The sequence below is a fragment of the Dendrobium catenatum genome, unplaced genomic scaffold (assembly GCF_001605985.2).
Source record: "Dendrobium catenatum unplaced genomic scaffold, ASM160598v2 fragScaff_scaffold_1638, whole genome shotgun sequence".
Taxonomy (NCBI): domain Eukaryota; kingdom Viridiplantae; phylum Streptophyta; class Magnoliopsida; order Asparagales; family Orchidaceae; genus Dendrobium; species Dendrobium catenatum.
Window position 1 is genome coordinate 2,114,426 of NW_021320100.1, and position 25,328 is coordinate 2,139,753.

The following is a 25,328-nucleotide window of genomic DNA, read 5'->3' on the forward strand; positions in this document are numbered from 1 at the left end:
TTATTAAGTTTAATATCATATCATATATTCTTTTTAAAAAATTAGTGTAGAAATAACAAATTGCTTTCCCTTGCTCATAAACTTAATCTTTCAAATTAAAAAAATAATTTAAAGAACATATTGTAGTGTTTCCAGTTGTTAATATTTACAACAACTATATACTAGTAGAAAGGGCTAATCAATATAAAAAATTACAAATCTTCTTCCATATTTCTCATTTTGCATGTGGCACTTAAGATGGTCCAAAATCTCCTAATTGCTCTCTCAGAATAGTTTAGGCATAGACCTTTGCATGCCAACCTATTGAGGCATCTTCTAATGCTACTTTGATCTGTCCTTAAATTATTTTTTTTAACCAAATAATAGGAAAGAGAATATAGTTTTTTTATTATATTTGATCCCTACAATAATATCATATATCTTTTACATTAAATAGTCACTATTTTCCTTACCTAAGCCATGTTCTTGACAGAAGGGCCTTCATTTTTTTTTAAAGGATGAGATAATTAGAAGGGCCATCATTTTTTTTAAAGGATGAGATAATTAAATAATGGTTGGAAGAATGGGGATCCTCTTCTATCATGTGGTAGGGTCATGACATGGCAATAATTTCAGCTTCTGATACAGCAATATCATGCAATAATAGAAATAAAATAAGATAAAATATTAATTATCATATTTAAATATTAAAAAAGAATAGTGCTTCAGTTAATCTCATGACTATGTTCAATGAACCTTTGTATGAGGCAATATCTTATTGTACAGTGCTGCATCAACTTTTTTTCAGTATATATTGCTTGCAGAGCAGAACTCTTCTTATAAGCATAAATATGATGCATGGTGTTGTGACTTCACTGTGTTATATGAAATGAAATAAGTAGAATTTTTTATGTAGATTTTCAGTATTTGATCTTCTTATGTAGATTTTTAAAATTATAATAGTGGTTGAGCAATGGTGTTCGATAATGGTGATAGGGTAATGATGGTCCCACGACAAAGATTAGGTGGTGGTGGTGGCGATGGTGGTCTGAGGGTGGAGAACATGAGGTGACAGCCTAACGAAGGTGATAGAGCAGTGATAGTTTGATGATAGAGTTTAGGTAGGGGCAGTGGCGGAGTCAGAAAATTTAGCAAGGGGGGGCCTAACTTATTTTAGTAAAATTTTCCCTCAACTTTTTGCATCTGGGCTTGGGACCGGCATAGGTAGTTTTCTCCGAACTTCATCCCGAATATTAGGATTAAAGTCAACAATGGGAATTCGTAGTTCTTGATCAAATGGAAGATTTTCAACACTTCTATATTGCTGGGTAAATCAACATCCACTCAAATACACTTTTCTTTATGATCTTCATCCTGATTGCTATTGTCATTTGAGGTTTTTGAAATTGAATCGTTTGAAATATCTCTTCATGATATTCCAACCAAAGATGCCTTAAGATTAATCTGATTATATATCTATTAAAAAATCAATAAATAAAACTTATAAAATCAACCTTATAAATGCAAATAAACAAACAATAATACTTGTAAAATCAAACAAAAGAAAATAGATTTGTTCCTTTGCAAATTTCGGCCAAACATCCTAAAAAATTTCTCAAATTTTCATTTTTTTCACTTCGACAAAATTTAAGTGCTTGTGCTTCAAGAGATTCCTGTTCTATGAAAATGATATATAAATTTATAGCTTGGATATCATATTTTACTTCAAGCAAAAAAATAAGGCATGATTCATCTTTTCATAAAACTAAACCCGTCGCTCGCGTCCGGCATACCACTGTCCTGCTTCGCATGTGCCGTCGTGCCACGTATGCTCGCGTATACCCGAGTATCGGTTCTTGTTGGGTTGACCCAAATAGTGTCGGGTCAATTTCACGTTAGACACGAACCTGACCCATGACCCTATTTTGGCAGGCCTAAGTTTAGGTGACAGTGATCCAATGATAATGGTGTGACAGTGACAAACTAATGAATATTGTTGGTTGTGATGGTTGGGTGAGGACAATCTAAAAGTAGTGTATAGCCTGCATTGATCCATGGAAATGGCTAGGCAGTGGTGGCAATCCGATGATGATGGTTGTTTAGTAGATGTGATCAGACAGCAATAGTCTAGGTCTCTTTCATTTGCATTGAAGGTATACATTTATAGTGTTTTTTAGTAGCATTCGAATAACCCAGAGCAATTCCCTTTATCATAAGATATTTTTCAAATGTTTTGGTGCTTTAATTATGTCAAAATTAATTGATTTTTGGCTCATTGGATTCGTCTCATTATGATCCTAAATTTGACTAGAAACATGCTTGATTCAGATATCATTTGATACTTTAACTAATGTCATGAAAGTTTCAACTATACTTCAAATTCTTGATATGGGGTAATTTATACACTGATTAGAGCATATTTGATGTTGTTATGTTCATCTCATTGAGCCATTCAGTTCAATTATAAGTTTAGTAATATCAAAGTCTAAATTGTCTCAAATTTAATTTTGAAATTTTTTAATTCTAATATGCATTGATATTTGTTCTCTATTGAATAATTTTTTTGATGACATGCTAAAAATAAACACAATACTTGGACCATTATTTATATTTGAGACCTCATAGCCACATTGCAGGAATTGAAGCTGTGAAAGCAACCAAATTTGAAAGTCAATAATGCACGCACAATAGAAATCCTCTTTGCATTCACGATCATTACTCTAACATTGCAGTCAGCCAGATTTCCGGCATTAACTTAAATGACAGCCAGTTCAGCACCTAACTCTCACACGAACCCGACTCATAACCCAATTTTGGCAGTCAATGATAATGGTGTGACAGTGACAAACCAATGAATATTGTTGGTTGCGAGGGTTGGGTGATGACAATCTAAAAGTAGTGTATAGCCTGCATTGATCCATGATGCACGCACAATAGAAATCCTCTTTGCATTCACGATCATTACTCTAACATTGCAGTCAGCCAGATTTCCGGCATTAACTTAAATGACAGCCAGTTCAGCACCTAACTCTCATTGCCTATAAATACCTCAACTAATACTCAGAAAGGACTTTTTGGTCACCTAAAAGTCTTTAAGGGTTTTTTTTTTTTTAAACTGTTGAAGCATCTTCATCAACTCTAAGGACATCTTCAATTGAACACCATTCGTCCATTTGTAGCTTTAATGAACGTCAGCCTAACCGGCAAATGAAAACATACGTCAATATTAAAGTTGCACTATTTAGAAACACGTGTTTTTTTAATTATAAAATTTTCTTAAAATTATTAAATTTTAACATTTAGATCCCAAATATATTAGTTTAACTTATGTTATTGATTAGCTAATTTTAATATGTTTAATTTTTTTTATGTGATTAATTTATTTAAATTAGATTTTTCATTTTAAATAATTTAAAATGCAATAGCATAATTAAAATGCAACATTAATATATAAATTAGGATAAAATTCACATATAGATTTAAAGGATAAAATAATAAAAAATCACAAAGTACTTGCACACTATGATAATAAAATGATAAACAAAAATTTAAAAAATAAATACATAACAAACAATGACAATAAAAATACTTAATGATAATTGAAACAAACAATAACTAATATTGATAATCTAATAATGTAGAATATCAGTCTTGGATCCTCCAAGATCATTAAAATATTATCCAAATGAGTTGAATGCAGCAGGTGGTTGTTTATCTTGTTGTTATTCAAACATCTTTTATAAAATTCGTGGTTATTTAGTTTAGACAAATGGACGAATGTTAGGATCCTATATAAAACTCAAGTTATGCAACAAAACTTTTTTTCTTCCTTGAGTTCTTGTAGGGCATAGGCCTTACTTGAGAGCTCCAAGTAATTTATCTTTATAAATCAAAATTGGTTTTCAAAAGTTTTAAGAAAAAAAAAATCTAAAATAAAAAATATAATAAAATGAAACCTCAATATAGTCAAATCAAAGCTAGACACATCATCAACAAGATCCTATGGTCAACATTCCAAATTATCCCTAATCATTTGCTTGGAGGAAAAGATAGATATAAAGTGGCTCCATGAAAGTGGGGAAAAAATGAACCATTATTTTCCAAAAAAAAAAAACTCCTAATAAAAAATAAAGACATATTTAAAATAGGTGAATATTTTATCCAAATTATAGAACAAGTAAATTTAATTTTTAAGACAAATAATTAATTTAAATGTTATTTTGTTTTACAAATTAAATAACTCTCAAATAAATTTTATAACAATATCTTATCATTTCTATAAATTATTTGTCTATTTTAAATATGTATCTTATAACTTATATATATGGGTGTGTTAACTAGTTATGTTTGCGTACATCAAAAATTGACCTAACCTAAATCAAATCAACCTTAACCTAACTCATTTAATAAACGAGTCAAAAAAGTGGATCCGAACTCAATCAGCCAACATCCTGAATGTCTCAAGCCTGATATAATAACTCATTTATTATTAAAAAAAAATTATAACTTGTTAACTATAGAGTTTCTGTTAATTAATCAAAAATAAAAAGATTATGCTACCAAGCAAAAGAATTTAGAAAAAAAAATATTCGAACTCGGCACCTTTATTAAATGGGTCAACCCGAACCCAAATTTTTTAGATCAAGTTGTCGAGCTAGATCATTTATTGACACACAAAAATATAATGTTCCTCCCAAGGAAAATGATAATGCCCTAGATGAAATAGGGTAACTCAGCTGAAATAAAAGAGTAGGGGCATTGCATGTCCACTGGCCTTCAGGCTCCAACTTTGCAAGCCCAACAATGGTGATGTGATGTTCTAACAATATTTCCTATGTCCAAAATCATATAAATGAATTTAAATTTATGTGAAATTTAATCATCAATGTTGTACATGATTAGTGTTCATTGCACATGGGTTGGACCAATGTGAAAGATCATGTAAATACTTCTAAAGTTGTGGGCTTTAATGATTAAAAATTTACTTTTCAATGCAAAATATTTCATTTTAAATTTTATTTGTGGCTTCTCTTAATTTAAAAATTAAGAGAAAAGTTAAATGGGATATAATTAAGAATATTAAGTATATTTTATCCACACTTTGAATTTTTTTTATTCCTGGTTTTAAAATTTTATGAAAATAGTTTTTTGGCTAAAATTTTGAATGAACAAAAAATAACTGTATAATATGTTATTCATTTATTAAAAGTTGACAATAAAGTTTTCAATCACGCAAAAAGAAGAAAACATCTAACAATATTATATATAGTTAAAATTTTATGAAATTTATTTTCAGTATATTTTATGATAATGTGTGATAATTCCTTGGAAAATTTTGATGTGCATGAAACAAGCAAACTTTAGAACATGTAAATATTCTAAAATTTGTAATTGATTATCATTCTCTAAGAAAATCTAAATTTTCATGCAAGCTTTAAGTCAACGGCATGGCGGTGGTCTAATGGAGGTCGACGGTCGGGCAAATGTTTGATGGAGGTCGCTGGTCAGGCAATAGTTTTGCGGCATTGGAGATCATGCGGAGGTCTGCTTCCAGATGAAGGTCTGACAAAAGTCTATGGCCAGGCGATAGTCCGACAACCTTCAACGGCCGGGCAAAGGTCTGGTAGCTATTAGCGACCATGTGGTAGTCCGGTGGCTATCAGTACTTGGGTAGTAGTACGACGGCTCACGGTTGGCGGTCGGGTGGCGATCGGGCAGAGGTTCGATGGGGATCAGGTAAATGGAAGGAGGTCAAGTGGCAGCTAGCCTACAGAATTCTGCCTGCAGTGGAGCTCTATATGCCTCAAAGCTCTCTCTAATCTCTTGTCAAAAGTCCCCCTCATGTAGAGAGTGATGATCTATTTATAAATTTTGGGTGTGACATGCTATGTAAAATATGAATAAGATCTAGAGCAAATTTGAAGTGCGTATTGGACTGCCCTTCTTGATTCATTCAATTATAGAGCATTCATTTAGCATTTAATTGTCATAATGATATTAGAATTAAGTGATCTTAGGCTCGTCTGATTCATCTCGTCGAGCCACTCTATTTGACTATAAGCATGTTATATTTTAATATCATTTGGTCACCCAATTAACGCTCTCTAAAGCCTCGCAATTTACTTTAAGCGCTTGATTTTAGCCCATTTGGGCTGATATGGGCTAAGATTGGATTAATTTTAGTGTCGCTAGGTTCATCTTACTGAGTCATTCAATTTGATCGTAAGTTTGAGATTTTTATAACACTTAATGATAAAATTCAAAATCATAACAATATTTCTTTTTAATCATTAATAAATTAAATTAAAATCAGCCCCTAAAAATAATTTTAAGCTGTCTCATTCTCACATATAAGTTGAACATCAAATCTTAATTAGATGGTCACCCACACCAACTAAGCACATATTAAATGTTATGATAGACACCTTAGAGTTATGTAGTTATGTTTGCATTTTTTATATCACCAAGCAGAGTAATATAATGATTGGCTAGCCATATTGTATGGCTAGAATTATGTGCATTAAATTAGGGATATATCTTATATAAGCATTATATTATATATTGTCCTAGAAGTAACTATATTCTTGTTTAGCATTATATTGTGCTAAGTAATATAAAAAATTAAAGGAGTTTTATTTTGTGTGTACTTGAGGTTTTATATATTTTCGCACGACAAATTGTTTGTAAGTGACACGTGTTATATTTTGCGAAGTTCTTTGATTTTAATACATGGAGAATTGAGTCCCTTTAAAGACGATGAAATTCCCATTGGTCGTGTACTCTTCTTCTTTGCTAAATGGATGAATTGACTCGGAAAGGGGATCAATGTTAAATGGTACTCTTTGTTTGGAAAAATTATTATGTGCGGACACCGTACGACATTTGGAGACCAGCTGGAACGTGCCACGTTATTTTTTTGTTCGGTACTAGTACTCGATATCGCTCGGTTCCGGATGACGTGACATGTTCTGATTGGTTCCGGACTGTTCGATATCCGCATAAAATAATCTCCTTTATTTGACCCGAATATGATGAAAAATGTGAGAAGATAAATAAATTCCGACTAAATAAATGATCCATCATCAAAATAAAGTGCAATCTAATTTTATACAAAGTATAAAGGATACATGTATTATATTTATCACTGATTGTTTAACATATAAGTTTTTAATGGTAATATCTCATGAGAATTATTAATATTTAGTTATACCCCTTAATTTTTTTATAATTTTAGTTTTCTATCTTAAAACATAAAATGATTACTAATACTATTTGTATATAACATTAATGATTAATATTAAATTAATATTGAATGTCTAATATATAATACCTGTTCAATTATAAAAATTATTTTATGTTTACACAGGGCAAGAACTGTCCCGATAATAAGTATACATATTATATACATTGATTTGGTACACATAGTATAGTATGTACATTCACATATTCAAATTATTCTTTCTATTGATACTCCCCGCTGAATAATTTATCCAACTATACAGTGGAGAAAATACACCTCTTTCTCTAGAAAGATTATTCTGTGCAAATATCGAACACAGTTCAACATTCAGATACCAATCAAAATGAGTCACGTCAGCGATATCGAGCCACAATACTAAACACTACTGAGCCCCAATACCATGATACCAGGTCTTAGATATTCGAGAGATTATTAGGTGCGGAGTGCGGACGGGGAGAACCGTCCGCACAAGCCTTATTTCGCGCTAGGTACCGGCATTCAGTACCGCTGGATACCGCTAGTTACTCATATTTATGCGAATGATGCAAATTCCGCACCTAATAATTTTTCTAGATATTCATGCGGGGTTGAACTTCACACAGATTAATTTTTACTCTCTCTCTCTCTGGCTTTACAGGAACTGACGGCCTCAGATGCTCTGATTTTTTATTTTTTTTTTGGAAATGATAATCTGATTTTATTCAATTAAAAAAATAGCTCGTGGTCCCCACCGCCCGCACAAAGACAAGACGTGCACGCGCACCCGTAACCGAGGTGAGCATACGGCCTCCGTCGCCTTCCGCAATGGATCGCTGCCGTTCGTTTTTCCACGTCATCAAAAAGTCAAACAATGGGCCCACATCCGTAAAACCCGAGCTCCCCGCACTAACATCTCTAAAAAAATTCTATAAAATAAACATTAACGTATTTTTTATTATTATTACTATACTAACACTACTCCTCTTCTTAATTATTTATTTACGCATGGAATCACCGTCACATGGGAGGTGTGGGCCCGCCTCCGCCGACAATAACGCCACGTCGGCGTAATATAATTAGGCTTATTTAATTAATCTAATTTATAATCTTAATTATAATTTAAAGACTAATCATTCTATGCGGGCGTGGGTCGCTTTCCGCTATACCCGCCGTCGAACCCGTACGAGCATCACGTGGCATCCGTGACGCCTCATTCCGATATTTCTATTTGGCGTCTCTACCCACCGCTTTGACCCTAAATTACGATTGTACCAGCGCCATGTACTTTCCATAGAAGTGAGGGGGCAAAACGCAAAAAGGACCAAGTTAGTCACATAATATTAATATCCAATTAATAAATTTCAATTGATTTTTTAGTCTTAATATCCAATCAATAAATTGAGATAATTCATTTTAATTTATATTATAAAATATATTATGACTTACTTTTGTAGCATTTAAAACTAATTTGGTCATATCAAACATAAGAATATATTGCATTTTATTGGTGGTTTTAAATTGCAAGATAAACTTTTTTTTAAGAACTGATATCCATTTGTTGCAACCCTCGGAAGAGCATTTGACGGCGTGACTAATCCTTAGCTGACCTAGAAGAGGCGCCCGCCCTAGAAACCTCATGGCCCGCACTTGATTGGGCCCCACTTGAGAAGCGCTACCACTCGAGGGAAATCAAGCATGGGTTAAGAAGTTCCCAACCGTACTCGCCCACCAACCAAACTAAACAACGATGGGTGCAATAAAAAGTTATGTTTGTATATAAATGTTATTTTTGCTTGTTATTTATTTATTTAATAAACTTAATATAAAAAAATCTTTTGATGAAAATATATTGACATTAAAAAGAATAAATATAATTAATATATTTGTAAATATCATGATTAAGTCTATTTATTTTATAACCAATTCAAGTTTAATGTATATAGCTAATATTAATAAAATTTAAATGAAATCTTAATCAAAATTTGTTAGCTTAAATGACTTATTAATTATTTTCTATTATTATTATTATTATTTTATTTTTAAAAATATGTTATTTTTAAATATTAATTTAATACTAATAAAATCTTACCAAATCCTAATTAGTCTAAATTTGTAATTAATATTCAGTTAATCAATCAAGTAGTTTGTTATCTTATTTAAAAAAAAAAGAGAGAAAAAAAAGTAGTTTATTATCTTATACTTATTTATTATAAGCAAAAAAAGTGTAAAAACATGCAGATCTTTGTTAAACTTCAAATTAATTAATTTCTACTAACATTTATTATATAAACCACAAAACATTATAATTAATTATTTAACTAATCCTAATCTAATTATTACAATAAAACGCCAACAACTTTTAATTAACATAGAACTTGTTTGGATTCATTTTTATTATTTTATTTTATTTCAAAGGCATATTTATTTCATGTATATTTATATATTTTTAATTTTTTTTGAATAAATTAAATTATTTTTAAAAGCATTCAAAATAGTTATTAAAATATTTTATATATTTTTAATAATAACTATCACTATTAGCCACCACAAGAGAGAACCCTAAAGATCGTAAACCACCATCTTGAATATTGTTGTGAATTGAAACATTCATGACGGTAGAGAGATAAAGAGCATAATATCTTAGCTTTGAACAAAGATACAACACACATACAGATAAAGAGAGAAATGTGTGTGAGTCATAAGAGACAACAATATTTTTACATGGAAAAACCTAAGAGGGAGAAAACTATGGGGTCTGGCTCAATTAAAATGATTTCAGTAGTGTTTTTAGTTTATTACAAATGGTGCCCTTCCGGGGAGGAGGCATTGGCTCAATGTATAATATAGAGCACATTACATAGCTAGGTTGGAAGAATCCAATGATAAGGGAGCTATTGGTCTGTTCATTTAGTTGGTAGGACTGTGTTTGGGTTATGGAGATCAAAAGCACTATAGTCGGGAGGGCTACGGTGGTCGGAGGGACCATAGTCAGCGGGCGACGATGGTTGAAGGGAGCGTAGTCAATAGGCGAGTGGATTCAATGGGTGAAGGTGGTCAGAGGAATCATAGTCAACAAGCGACGGTGGTCGGAGTGACCATAGTCGACGAGTGATAGTGGCTAGAGGGAGCATATTCAGTGGACGATGAAGGTTAGAGGGACTGTAGTCAGCATACGACGGTGGTCGGAGGGACTGTAGTCAACGGGCAGCAGTGGTCGAATGGGATCGTAGTCAACGACGATAGCCATCGAAGGGATTGTAATCGACGAGAGACATTGGTTGGAAGGATCGTAGTCAGCAGGCAACAGTGGTCAAAGGAACCGTAGTCGACGGGTGATGGTGGTTAGAGGGACCGTAGTCAACCGGCAAGGTGGTCGAAGGAATAATATTCGACATATGACTATGGTTTGAGGTAATGTAGTCGACAAATGATAGGGGGATCGTAGTCGGTGGGCGACGATTATTGAATTGACCGTAATTGGCACGCAATAGAGATCAGAGGAGGACCGTAGTTGGCGGGCGATAGTGTTTTGAGGGATCGTCGAGCGAAAATCCAGCAATGGTCAGCAATTGGGTTGAAGTACAATGTTGGTCGGGCCTAAGTTTGACGACATTCGATGGCCGGTTGAAAATGCGGCTATGATCGGTGGCCAGGCGGTGGTCTGACGATGGTCAGGTAGAAGTCCAACGATGGTTGGCAACTGAGTGGAAGTCTAACGATGTTCGGTGCATAAGGAGGTGGTCCGACGATGGTCGGGCAGAAGTCATGTGGCGGTGGGCGGCAAGGTGGAAGTCTGGCGGTGGGCGGTTGTCACGCGGTGATCTGAGGATGGTGGGGCGGAACTCCGATAATGGTCGACTGTCGGGTCAAAGTTCGTTGGCTATTGGCGGCCTAGTGATGGTTCGATAATGATCAGACGAAAGTCCGACGGTGATTGACAATCAGGTGATGGTCCAGTGACAATCGATGGGGGTTTGCCGGTAGTGATGCCAAAGCTTTTAAAGCCTTAAAGCTCTCTCCAATATCCATCCAAAGGTTCACATGTAAAGAGTGAGAGTTTATTTATAGATTTTCATAAATGACACACTTTTTAAATATAGAGAAAATTCGGGGCAGGTTCGGAGTGCTCCATCGAATGACCTGTATTGATTCCCCTTATCATAAAACATTTTTTAACTATTTAAGTGCCTTAACAATGTCAAAATTCAAAGATTTTGGACTCGTTGGATTTGTTTCGCCGAGTCGCTCGATTTGACTAGAAGCATGCCATTTTTGGATATCATTTTATCATCCAAATAATACATTGAACCTTCCAAATATGCTTTAGACTCTTGAATTGGACCCATTTAGGCTCGGATTGGACTGATTTTGGTGTTGTTGGGTTCATCTCTTCAAGGCGTTCAGTTGGACTATAAGTTTGCTTAAACTTGAATTTAGATGGTCCCAACATTAATTTTTAAAGTTTCCAACTTGAATACGCCTCGAGATTCGTGCACGATCAAGATGATTTTATTGTAACGTATCAGTTGCCCCATATTTTTGGACGTTGAATCTCGTAGAGTCCAAAAATATATCTATGATTTAGCATTCTCCGAAGTCAGAGTGTTAATCGAAGCAAAATAAAATATAAAAAATATTTACTCTAAAATTTTTCAAATAGCTTAAAACTTATCATTCATACTCTTTTAAGTTTCAAAAGTGTCAAATTTCAGCTCGAAACATCGAAAAATGATTATAGTGACCCTAAAAATGTCCAAATCGGACTTTACGAGATAAAGAAATATATAATTAATTATGAATGAATATGTAGTAATCAATATACATTTATTTATTTGTCATTATTATGTATTTGACATTATTACTTTATATGTAATAGTTAGAATTTAAATATCGTAGTGGCGATCAAGACCTGGTACTCTTACCCAGGCTCCAATTCACTCTCACTGGGAAAAAAACTATTTGACACGAGTTTAAATACAAACGACAGTGACCAAAGCAAGATACTCTTATGCATGCTCCAGTTCTCTCGTGGTGGGAGAAAACTTGTCCATAAAGGAAACAAAATAAATTTACGTGAGAGAGATCAAAATAGAGTAATACCTTACTTAAAATCTTAACATCAAATCTATGCATAATTAATAACAAAATATATGCATCACAGTAGAGTTGTCAATAAATGATCCGACCCATCAATCCGATAAAAAAAAATATCAGATTTAGATTTACCCATTTAATAAATGAGTCGAGTTCATATTGATTTTTTACAATTCATTCATTAAATGATTCCAGTTTGGGTTGACCATCAAACCCGCTTTTGAGTCGAAATTAACATATTTAATATTTTTTCCTTAAATTTTTTACTTGTTAGTATAATTTTATTACTATTTTTATTAAATATCATAAAATGTATAGGTAATAAATCATAAAAAGTTCTTTGTAATCAAAGTAGGTTAATAGTCCAGGCTCAAGTCAAATTCAAGTTAATTGGATTTGGATTAAGTTCAATTCTGATCGAACTCAAACCCAATCCATCAACCTTTTTGACACAGTGCGCTATTTAATTTGTATCATCATTATTACTCATTTCTTAACCTTTGAACTATTAGCAATAAACTATAATTGAATCACCTTAATTACAAATTTACCTACTTGAACTCAACCAACAATTTCAAATGCTCTCAAAATTTAATAATTTCATATTCAAATTTTAAAAATATATTTTATTCATAAATAATCAATTTTCAAAGCCTTAGAAACTCTCTAAAAAAATTAAATAAATATATATATTTTTAGGTAGTTTTGAAAAAAAAAATCGGCTTAAAAAAGCAAAAGGTCTGTCTGCCTAATCCACCTTGGTCCAAAAGACGGAGCACTGTTCCACACGAGCACGCTTCATTTCTCAGCTTCTTAAAAAATTTATCATTTTTTATATATAAATAAATACTTTCTTCTCTCCTACTTCCATGGCTGTCTACTCTTCCACGCCCTTCGCTGCTCTCGTTCTCACCGGGCAAAGAGCCAGTGGTTCGCCGGACACTAGCTGACTGCCCCCTTACCCTTATCGGCTTCAAGCTCACTGAACCCCATCCGCCGCCACCTATCCAGTGGGAGCTGGAGCTGGAGCTGGAGCTGAAGCTGTAAAGGTTCTATTTTTGGGGTAATAACGGTGGCGGCTCCGATCCTCTGGTCTAAGATGCGGCGGTGCTTGCAATAGCGGTGATGATGAAATCCCCTGCGACGGCTGCGGCGGCCGCGGCGGCCACAGCAACGGCGGCGGCGAATCCTGGTGGCGATGGTAAGTGAGGAGTGCGAGCGTTTTCTATTCTATGCTGGATTTGGTTTGATTGATTTTGATGGTGGTGGGAAGTGGTGAGGGGATGAAACGTTTTGGTGTTGGGATGCAGGTGGGGAGAGGAAGACGATAAACCCGGAGTTGTGGCACGCCTGTGCGGGGCCGCTGGTGACGCTTCCGCCGGTGGGGAGTCTCGTGGCTTACTTCCCGCAGGGGCACAGCGAGCAGGTGAGAGGGAAGGTCACCTGATTTGGGTGTTTGCTCCGTTTAGTTCTATGGCGTAATTTGTGGATTGAACTGCCGGGCGTTGTTGTTTTTAAGGCTTTTATTTTCCCTTTATGGATTTTGAACAAGTTTTTCTTTTCTATGATTGAAGCTTTCATTGTTTCTAACGAAAATTATAATTTTTTGGGGCTCTGAGGATCTGCTGCATGCAGGTAAAATTTTCTGTAAATGGATTTGAAGGAATAAAGTTTAAGCTTTCCTTGGTTTTGTATGGCTAAATGGGGATTTACTACACTGTTTCTTTCTCTTATTTCTGCTTACTGCTTCTTATTGTGAATTCTTTGGAATTATTTCTCTTTTTTCACAGTTTCTGCCGATTTTCTTTTCTCTATATGCCTCTGCTTATTTCATTAACAATATTATCTTACAGAGAAGTTTCAATTTTGCTTTACTGTTTATTTAGGTTTAGACCTTACCCATTGGGAATCTGTAAAGCTTGCTAGTCGATGACAGCTCTAGTGGCTTTCATCTGAGAAAAGACTACTGCTAGATGCCATTCTAAGGAGTTTTTTTTTTCCTTCCTCTTTGAACCAGAGATTTCACAATGGTGATGAGGATTTTATGACAATCTAATCGTAACTCTTGGCTATCACTTTTGGTCTTGTGCAGATCAAGAGGTTCTTGAGTTGAAATGTTAGGAAATAATCATTTGAAGTTTAGCCATGTGATTTATCCCAGAATTTCTTAAATTTCTCTTCTTCTTGAGTTTCTCTTGAACTGTTCCCCTAAGCAGCTTAAGAAAAATTGCGATAGAAGCTCAAAAAACTTCTAAGACGTACCTTGAAATCGTGAAAATGCTTTGAATTGAGGATATAGACTCATAGAAGCCTAACTTAGTAGGCTTATGAAAGTGGAGTTTTTGCTTGCACCTTCATCTAAAGGAAGGAGTTTTTTATGACCAAAAATAGTGAGTGCCTTTGATTTTCATCTTTATGAGTCTTTACTGGTAACTAGATAAACTTAATCTCATTATTTTGTTGGATTCAGATCTTTAAATTTTCTTTTCTTGAGAAAATTTTGTACGAATGTCTTGGAGTAGTTTCACTCCTAGTTGGCTCTTTCAAGTTGATTTCCCATGAAAAGTTTCATGGGACCTTTTTTATGGGCCATTTGAACTGGACTCTGGAGCAGCTAGTACCAACTTTACTAATGTGAACTTTACAGTACAGTAGCTTTTTATGAAGCATTAACAAACTTGCAACACAGCTGGCATTAAAGATCTAAGAATCTCACATTCGCTTAACATCTATTTGAAGTTCACCGGGCAACTACTTTTGTGTATTTATGCACATATTGCTACGAACAACTACAACAACAACATTAATATCAAGCCTTTGTCCCACTATGAGGGGTCGGCTACATGAATCCTTTTTCTCCATTATGTCATGTGAAAAGTCAAATTCTTGTTTAAATATAATAAAGAAATATCATTTCTGATACTTTCTAACCAAGTCTTTTTAGGTCTACCTCTACCTTTCTTAATATAAGTTAAATCTAATACATCTACTTTCCTAACCAGGTCATCAGAAGGCCTTCATTTTATGTGACCAAGCCATCTAAGGCGACTCTCTCTAATCTTATCTTCCACTTGCGCTACTCCAACCTTTTCACGTATATGCTCATTTTGTATCCTATGTCTAAGGGTAAAGCCACTCATCCACATGATCATCCTCATCTCTGCAACACTTAACTTAGTATTGTGCTTCTCTTTTAATGGCCAACATTCGACATCATAAAGCATTGCAGGTCTCACCACCATCTTATAGAATTTTCTCTAAAGTTTGAGGGGGGCTTTTCTATCACACAATAGGCCCGATGAATTCCTCTACTTCAACCATCCAATTTGAATTATGCTGATAATATCCCCCTCTATTTCACCATCACTCTAAACAATAGATCCAAGATATCTAAATGTGTACTCTTATTAATGACTTGATCCCCAACATATTGCTACGAAACTTCTAGATAATAATTCATCTTTTTATCTGTTTGTTGGTTGATGAATTAACATTGCATATTGGTTATATGTTCATGTTCAATAACCAATTTGTGAATGTGGATGGTATTTGTGCAGTATATTGCCAGCATTTTTTATTAAAGTGATGTGGGTTCTATGTTTGGCAGGTAGCAGCATCTATGCAAAAAGATATTGATGCTCATTTTCCAAATTATCCAAACCTGCCCTCCAAACTTATTTGCCTTCTTCACAATGTTACTCTACATGTATGTTTAAATTCTCTTATTTCGTCAAGTATAAAAAAAAAAAGCTTTTGGGGAAACAATGCTGTGAATTACCTTTTTTTATTGATCATATGTGCTCTCAATTCTGTAGGCGGATACAGAAACAGATGAAGTTTATGCACAAATGACCCTTCAGCCAGTCAATTCAGTAAGTACTAAAAAATATGTGTAGCTTATTGCATCCCATTCTTAAATTAGTTATTTGATTCTCTTATGATTCACGTTTCTGAGAATGAAACCGAGGCTTTTCGCCAACTAATTAGGCCCATTTGCTCTTGCCTTGCCCGCATATGCATCTGCGATGTTTCATTCTTCATGATCAATTCAATATTTTAGGTGTTCTTGGGAGGATTGTGAGAGTTACCCAGTATTTGATTCTCAATAGTTTGTCTTGACTTTCTGGTGGGTGCATATAGCAAGCTAATTTAGCTTAACAGTCCAATTTAGCAATTTGAGGACACCTTTTTCAAGTGTCCAATTCTATTGATAGAGGTTAAGAAATTCTTAAAGATCATTTAGCCAAAACTATAGATTTTATGGAGGCTGTTAGCATACATTATTATTTTTCATTTTATTTGATAAGCTCCCACCTTATGAGATATATCAAAACCTTAAAGAATGTATTGACTTTAAGAAATATTAAAGTTATTATTCTTAAAACATTACATTATCAATATTATCATATATGGCTAATAGTTATTATAGAAGTTTATGATGTTTATTATTGCAATATGTCCTCGATATTTTACTTTATTATATTTTCCTTATTATTATTTTCTTTTGCCTTTATATAGGCATATTTGTACTAGCACCAAATTTAATGAAGCAAAGATTTAGCCTTTGATGATTTCTAACATTAGCAACCGAATTTGAAAGGACATTCATAGTACATTTTTTAACTTTCTTGCAACTGTTGCTTTTTCAAAATGTTAGCCTCCTTCAGATGATACTGACTAAGAGTTTATTATTTTTTTTAATAGTACGATGAGAAAACACTGCTGACAACAGATCTTGCATTGAAAACAAGCAAACCACAAACAGAATTTTTCTGTAAAACACTAACCGCTAGTGATACCAGCACACATGGAGGGTTTTCAGTGCCCCGTCGCGCTGCAGAGAAGATATTTCCTCCTCTTGTAAGTATTTTCTCTTAGCCAAAGAATGTCTTCTTTTGCGGGCAACGCCATTTCTTTTATTCCTTTAGAACTACATGCAGGACTTCTCAATGCAGCCACCAGCTCAAGAACTGCAGGCAAGAGACTTGCATGACAGTATTTGGACCTTCAGACATATCTATCGAGGTAATTCGGCTAAACACTGACATCCTAACCTACTAAAGTGATCTACCTGTGTTCGCAGTATGTAGTATATGCTTTCTTAATTGATGACCATTCTTTAATATGAAGAAGCTTGTTGTGGTTTGTTTTAGCTAAGCTTTTAGATTGTATGCATGTTTGACCACTGGTATATTGGCCCAACTTTGGCTTCAACTTTAGTTTGGACTCCCTATCAAGTGGTATTAGAGCCTATAGTTTGGTCGAGATTTAATGTTTCATATAATTTATGGCTTAATAGGCCTTGGTTAGCTTCTACCATGATCGAGCTAAGTTAAAGTGGGGCGGGCGTGCATGGTGGCTCCATGTGGTTGAGTGGGCTCTTGTTACATGATATTTGATAATGTTAAGAGCTTTCATGTTGAGAGATCTCAAGTAATAGGGAGATTGTTAAGGCTCATTGAAGCATTGGGTTGAGAGTCCCACATTGAATAGAATATTAATTGGTTGGCCCTTACTCATATATAAATTTTTTTGGTTGATGACAATTTAGCCGTTGGTGCGTCTAACCGAAATTTGGCCTCTTTTTTGTTCACTCTCCCTAATACTTGATCCTGAATGTCCTATTCTAAAATATGACTTGGGACTGGCATTATATGCAATCCTTGCTGAAGCTGAAACATATCTAATTCCAACTACTGCTTTCAGGTTTCCCCTTCATGTGAAGATATGATTATAACCTGCATGCACTATCTTGAAAATGCTTCAAATCAACTATATTGCAACTTTGTTAACTGTTTGTTCATTTACTTTGTGTAATGTATTAAAAAATTTCATTTTGTGATCTTAGGTCAACCAAAAAGGCACTTGCTAACAACTGGTTGGAGCCTATTTGTAAGTGGGAAGAGGCTCCTAGCTGGCGATTCAGTCTTATTTATTAGGTATGTTTAAGGTAAACAGAATTCTGATGGAACATTTTGTTTTTAGGTCTGTCTATTACAGGATGTGCATCCCACTCGTTTTGGCCATTGTAATTTAGCAATGAGCACTATGGTGTTTGGAATCTTAAAAAGAATTTATTTATTTTTTTAACAACAAACATGTTTCATCTCTCTAACTGATGGTCTTTGGGGCAACTTTTTTTCTAGTACATGTGTGAAAGTGACTTTTTATTGTGTGCGGGCACCGGACCGAGAGAACCGTCCAATTTTCTCTCTGTCTACAGTCAAAGCGCAGTCTGCTACTGTAACTGTGCTTTTATTGTCGACAGAGAGAAAATCGGACGGTTCTCTTTGTCTGGTGTCCACACACAATAATCTCTCGTGTGAGAGTACCGTATGAATATGCTAACTGTTTCATTCATACATTACAGGGATGAGAAACAACAACTTCTTTTGGGAATCAGAAGAGCTAACAGACAACCTACTAATATATCTTCTTCGGTTTTATCGAGTGATAGCATGCACATCGGGATTCTCGCAGCTGCAGCTCATGCAGCAGCAAACAGCAGCCCTTTTACCATATTTTATAATCCCAGGTTTGTTGTTTCTTCTTTGTTAATCATATTTCTTTATTGTCTTACTTTGATAGATCAGGACAAATCTTGCAGCATTAGGTTCATTTCAATGATCATGATAATATAAATCATACAGGTTTAACATTGTGCCTGCCGCTTGAGTATTACTGTACTGCTGTGTTTTAACAGGGCTAGTCCATCAGAATTTGTTATTCCTTTAGCCAAGTACAACAAAGCAGTTTATGGTCATCAGCTCTCTCTCGGGATGCGTTTTCGAATGATGTTTGAAACTGAAGAATCTGGAACAAGAAGGTAAGGCATGGCTGTTTTCAATTATCTTAAATGCTCCTGTGTTCAATATGTGCTGGCCAGTCTATCTGATCTGAATTAGGCATGAAGGTAGGATTAAAGCTTTTGATCACTTGAGTTGGTCTCCATCTAGTATAATAAGCTCTTGTGTTCATGGTACTTTTATGTGTTGAGTCAAGCTGCTGTTCTTTCAGGGTAGTATTTGAAAGTAAAGCATCCTTGTATTCATATGTGCTGGCTAGTCTTTTCATTCTATAAAAGTGGAAATTGAATAGCTGTTTTTCTTTTTCCTGCTTTGTAGGTACATGGGTACAATTACAGGTATCAGCGATCTTGATCCTTTAAGGTGGAAAAACTCGCAGTGGCGCAACTTGCAGGTTTTTAACTTGAAATCTAATTTTATGGAGTAGGTTACATCATGGCCCCTCAAGTTTGGTCCATGAAAAAATACATCGTGCAAGTTCTAATAATGTTTTATGTATATCTTTAATGTTAAGGATATACAAAGTTTTTAAAACTTAGGTTTCGTTTGGAATGATTTTCTTACTGCTTGGTAAAGCTTTGTAGATAAAATAATTTTTAAAGTAGTTGTGAAAAGGAGCTTCCTAGTATAAAAAAAGTAGCGAAAAAGCAGTGGACAAACAAAAATTATGATTGCAGTCTGAAAAGCAAAGCAGTGAGAAAGTTGTTCAAAATGAAGCCTTAGGAATTCTAAAATTTGGAGAATAGTGAGGCTCATTGTTGTCTACCAAAAGTTTTGATGGGTCTGGATGTAATTTACCTTTTCTAAATATTTCTCTAGCATTCTCCTGGTTTCTATTCTAAGTTCTCTTAAAGTAAGTGAGGATTCATTATGTGTTTTTGAATTGCTAACCAGGTAGGATGGGATGAATCTGCACCAGGGGAAAGGCGCAACAGGGTGTCTATATGGGAGATTGAACCTGTGGCAGCCCCTTTCTTCATATGCCCCCCACCGTTTTTCAGGACAAAGCGTCCAAGACAACCAGGAATGCCAGGTCCATAACTCTTGTTTACTTGTAGCTTTTCAAATGAAAAACTCTAGGTTTTTCTTTTTTGAGTTCCCACCTTATTATTTTCTTGCAAATTGAAATTTATATGGTAAAAAAAATCATCCCATGATTTGGACTAAAATTCGTATAGAATATTAAAAACAATAATAAAAAGACTGGTAGTTGTTAGGCTTACTTTCCCGTGCAAAAGCTTCTATCATCTTAAAGATGCCAAATTGGGCTTACTGAAAACCACAACTTGCCATGTTCTGTTATAAAGATCTTTTTGCATTTCTTACTCAGCATGGATTTTGTGCTTCTATTTGGGTATTTCTGAAGTTACCCAGCTGATGTTGCAGATGATGAGTCATCGGAGATGGAGACTCTATTTAAAAGGGCAATGCCCTGGCTTGGTGAGGAGATTTGTATAAAGGATGCTCAGTCTCAAAATACAGTAATGCCTGGTTTGAGCTTAGCTCAGTGGATGAGCATGCAACAGAATCCATTGTTGGGCAACTCAGCTATTCAGTCTGATTATTTGCGCTCTCTGACTAATCCTATTATTCAGAATCTTGGTGCTGCTGACATTTCAAGGCAGTTGGGTTTGCAAGCTCAGCTTTTGCAGCAGAATAATATGCAGTTCAATTCTCCCAGGCTACCTCAACAAGCCCAACAGGTTGACACACTTCCAAAGATACAATCCCCACTGAATCAATTGAGTTCTGTTTCTCAGGCTCAGCAACCGATGCAAGATATTTCTATGCAGCAGAGGCAGCAATTTATCAATCAAACAGTCTCCCTCAGCCAGACCCAGACTCCACAACAGCAGCAACCTTCATTGTTGCAGAATAATCTCACTCAATCCCAAATTATGGTACAAAATCAAATCCCCCAACAACAGTCACTGATGCAGAATCAACATGTGATGCAGGCCAACCTTGTAAATAATCATTCCCAGCAGCATCAACAGCTACTTCTGCATCAGCAGCAGATGCAGCAACAAAATCAGCAACAGCAGCAGATGCAACACCAAAATCAGCAACAGCAGCAGTTGCAACACCAAAATCAGCAACAGCAGCAACTGATTCCGCAGAACCGAATGCCCGTTCAGGCATCTAATCAAACAAATCAGTTGCATTTATCTGAACATCAGTTACAATTGCAGTTGTTACAAAAGCTCCAGCAGCAGCAACAGCAACAGCTACAACAGCAATCACTTTTGTCTCAATCTTTGCTTCAACAATCCCAACTACCACAAATCCAAGAGCAGCAAATAACACTTCTTGAAGCATCACAGCATCCAGCATATTCAAATCCATCTTCTCAGCAGCCACAGAGTAGCCCTCAGCAATGTGGTAAAGTTGCATCCATGAATGTAAGATTGCCACAATCCTCACAACTGCTGCAGCAAAAGCTTCAGCAGCAACAAACGCCTCTTGCTGAGCTGCCTATGGGTGTACTTCCTGCTCCATCAACCAATGTTCTCTCAACGGCTAATTTGTTGGCCGCTGGAGGAACTCATACAGTCCTTACAGATGATGCTCCTTCTTGTTCCACATCACCTTCCACAAATAACAGTGCAATACTTCCTCAGCCTGTTTTTAACAGGATATCTCACCACAACATGGTTGCAACGGAGAAGGTTTCTCCATCACCAGTGACAATTTTAAATCCCTGCTCTTTAGAAGCTCTGGCGGCAAGCACCAAATTAGTTAAAGATATTCCAAAATTAGAACAAAATGTGAAGCCATCTGTGCCAATCCCAAAACTGCAAGGTCAGGGAGTTGCACCACAAGTTTATTTGAACAACTCTGCTCAGATGGACTATTTGGATTCCTCTTCTTCAGCAACTTCAGCTTGCCTTTCACAAAACGATGGGTCTTTGCAGCAAACCCTCCCACTTTCTTCTTTCAATCAACCTTCATTGTTCAGAAGCACATTAACAGATAGTGATGTCCAAGGAACTGATCTGAGGAATAATACCCTTTTTGGAGTTAACATAGATGTCCCGCTAGGAGTACCTTTAACTAATGATACCTTGCTTGCAAATAGTCTTGATTCAGGAAAATACCAAAACCAATTAACGGGTAATCCAATTACCAACTATACTACCTCAAAGGATGCACAACAGGAGTTGTCATCATCAATGGTTTCTCAGTCTTTTGGAGTTCCTGATATGGCTTTTAATTCTATCGATTCAAGTTTAACTGAGAGCAGTCTCTTGAATAGAAATTCCTGGGGACCAACTACTCAGTTCCAACGAATGCGCACTTTTACCAAGGTTTGTTGTCCCTTCTATTTCAACTTAAGGGTGTTTAACTTTAAAATGGCCTAGGAAATTAGGTTGATTTGATTAAACAAACTGATTAAACGATGTCAGAGTTGATGTTTTTTGGCTTATCCCAACTTGTGTTTTTTTTTTTTTTTTGCTCTCTATTGTTGTCAATTACAGGTTTACAAGCGTGGTGCTGTGGGTAGATCTCTTGATATAACCAGATACTCTGGATATGATGAACTGAAACGTGATTTAGCAAGAATGTTCAGCATTGAAGGACAGTTGGAAGAACGGCAGAGGATTGGATGGAAGCTAGTTTATGTTGATCATGAGAATGATGTTCTGCTTGTGGGAGATGACCCTTGGGAGTAAGTTTTTTTTACTAGACCGCAGCCCGACCCCATAATAAACACACAGATGGATGCATTGGTTATGTTTTTGCTTCACATTCTAATGGCATGTCTGGTTATGCTAAAGAATGTTTGTGATGAGGAAATATGTTCATCATAGAGCATAAGCAGCTTATAAAGGGTGAAGAAAAAAGAACTTGAATCTTTCATTACTTCCCTTTCTTTTTTAAAAGTTTGGTACTATGGGATTGAACATTTGAAAGATCCTTAATGAAGGGGCTTAAAGTACATATCACTGAAGTCACAAAGAAAAAAGCTTTCTTAAGAATGAAACCAATTACTATGTTTTCATCTAGAATGCAGTGTCTAACAAAGTATAGCAGGAAGAAATGTGTGGTTATCAAATCATGGGATTCTTTGTGCGGAGATGAGGATGCTCAGGTGGATACTGAGGCCTTCCAATGACCCTTAGATATAGGATACGAAATAAGCAAATACGAGCTCCAGTGGAAGATAAGATTAGAGAGAGTCGCTTTAGATGGTTTGGTCACATTAAATGGGGGCCTTCCTATGACCCGGTTAGGAAAGTTGAGGTATTAGATTTGACTTATGTTAAGAAACGTAGAGGTAGACCTAAAAAGACTTGGTTAGAAAATATTAGAAATGATCTTTCTTTATTAGATTTAAATGAGAATTTGACTTTTATCATGACACAATGGCAAAAAAGGATTCATGTAGCCAACCCCACGTAGGGGGACAAAGGCTTGATGTTGTTGTTGTTGTTGTAATGGTTTTAGTTCTACCACTTGAAAATTGTTAACATTTTGCCTGACATAGGAAATTCCTCCTCTTCATTATTTCATAGAATTTCATGTTGGTCTCATATCATGGCTCAAAAAAATCCATGGTGAAGCAAGGAATTATGTTCTTTAGGTGTCATATTTAGTTATTTATTTATTTTTATTAATTTTCACTAATTCCATCCTAAAATAGTGTCTTCCAACTTTCAATGAACAGGGAGTTTGTGAACTGTGTGAGGTACATCAGGATTCTCTCTCCCCAAGAAGTTCAACAGATGAGTTTGGATGGTGATCTGGGTAATGGCATCCTACCACATCAAGCTTGCAGTAGTTCTGATGGTGGAAATGCATGGAGAGGTCAGTGTGACCAAAATTCAGGGAATCCTTCTACTGGATCCTATGATCATTTGGAATGACACCCATGGAGTTAATTGGGCAAAAGTTTGTCCATTACATAAGCTTGTTTCACTGTTTTCCTTATTTGTGATTATAGTTTTGAGAATGACCAGAAGCTGGCAATCCAGACCTCATTCACCTTTGTAAATTAGAAGAAGGTAAAGCAGGAATTGAAGGAAGAAAAGCTTGTTCTTTTTTTATCAAGAGCACATAGACATTGAAGAAGCTAAGGTCGAAAGCTCAGCCCCCATTGATGTTATTGATTCTCCTATTTAAGATGGATTTGTTTTGGATGTCTGCAAGCAGAAAGTCTTCAGTTTTTCCTGCTGTGCATATGTTATTGTCATTAGTCAAAAGTTGTTAAGGATTGAGTTCCACTTGAAGATATAAAGACTTAATTAGAGTATGTTATATGCAGTGATTGGTGCCTAAATTTTATGTAAAAGTTAGCAGCTTACAGATTTCTATTTTGATTCCTGCTCACTGATGATGACAGTATATAACAGCAATAATTACAGCAATCAATCTACTCTAATTGTCACTATCTGTATGCAAATCAATCCTAATCATGTAAGTATAACAAAGCATGGCATCACAATCATATATGTCAAGACAGCAGCTGTCATGATAAATAATCTGTATTTCCTCTGTAAAAACAGTCTATAGCTTCTCTTTTGTGATAAACAAGTTTTACAAATGAAATTATTGTTTACTTTTCTAAAGCTTCGTTTGGGACGGTTTTCTTATTGCTTCTTAAAATAATTTTTAAATAAATAAAATAAAATATTATATTAAATTTTTTTAAATAAGCAATAAGAAAGTAGACCCAAGCGAAGCCTATATATTTTTTTTTTCATTTTATGCCTGCAATTGTCTTTGTTCTTGACGTTTTATTTGGGAAAGTTTTTTTACTGTTTTTTAAAGTAGCTTTTTAGTATAATTTTAAAAATTGGTATAAAAGTTGCCCTCAAATTGTATATTATATAAGACATAAGAATACTGAGAAGAGTAAATTAGGGCTATTGGTTGTAAGCAAATTACTGCTTTAAATAAGCAATTTAGAGTTTATTATACAAGATTTGTTTATATGTGCTTTTAGTTAATAGGCTTAAATCAAAATTTTAAAGTTCAATACTTAAATAAAGTATCAATATTTATTAGCTCATTGGTTTATATTTGTGAATATAATTGTTTATTATTTGATGATTTATTTTGTTTTTTTTTTTTATGATATTTCTGTAATGCTAGTAACGATTTTTTTTAATCATATCATCATATGTTGAAAATATTAAAAGTTGGATGGATTATAATTATAATTTTATTATTTCATAAAATATTATAAACAATGAGAGATGTCTATAACTATTTTGATAAAAAAATAT

At 34.9% G+C, this 25,328-nt stretch overlaps 1 protein-coding gene across 2 annotated transcripts; it reads left to right on the forward strand.

Moving 5' to 3' along the window:
- Positions 1-13,054: 13,054 nt before the first annotated feature.
- Positions 13,055-24,467, forward strand: LOC110104630 (auxin response factor 19). 2 transcript variants are annotated; one of them, XM_020833810.2, is made up of 14 exons: positions 13,055-13,493; positions 13,603-13,718; positions 15,900-15,998; positions 16,108-16,164; positions 16,997-17,152; positions 17,221-17,317; positions 18,141-18,231; positions 18,663-18,827; positions 18,996-19,118; positions 19,417-19,492; positions 19,993-20,131; positions 20,485-22,406; positions 22,578-22,768; positions 23,768-24,467. In XM_020833810.2, the coding sequence occupies exons 1-14, from the start codon at positions 13,418-13,420 to the stop codon at positions 23,964-23,966; spliced, it is 3,507 nt and encodes a 1,168-aa protein (XP_020689469.1). In that variant the 5' UTR covers positions 13,055-13,417; the 3' UTR covers positions 23,967-24,467. The 2 variants fall into 2 exon arrangements, with proteins under 2 accessions (XP_020689469.1, XP_020689470.1); XM_020833811.2 differs by having other exon boundaries at positions 17,233-17,317.
- Positions 24,468-25,328: the final 861 nt, after the last annotated feature.

What these genes read in the sequence shown, in the direction of transcription:
- LOC110104630 (XM_020833810.2), top strand. Translation starts at nt 13,418, where the DNA reads ATGATGAAATCCCCTGCGACGGCTGCGGCGGCCGCGGCGGCCACAGCA. An exon ending in GGCGAATCCTGGTGGCGATG is followed by an intron (nt 13,494 to 13,602) that starts GTAAGTGAGGAG and finishes GTTGGGATGCAG; the next exon opens with GTGGGGAGAGGAAGACGATA. An exon ending in GAAGAATCTGGAACAAGAAG is followed by an intron (nt 19,119 to 19,416) that starts GTAAGGCATGGC and finishes CCTGCTTTGTAG; the next exon opens with GTACATGGGTACAATTACAG.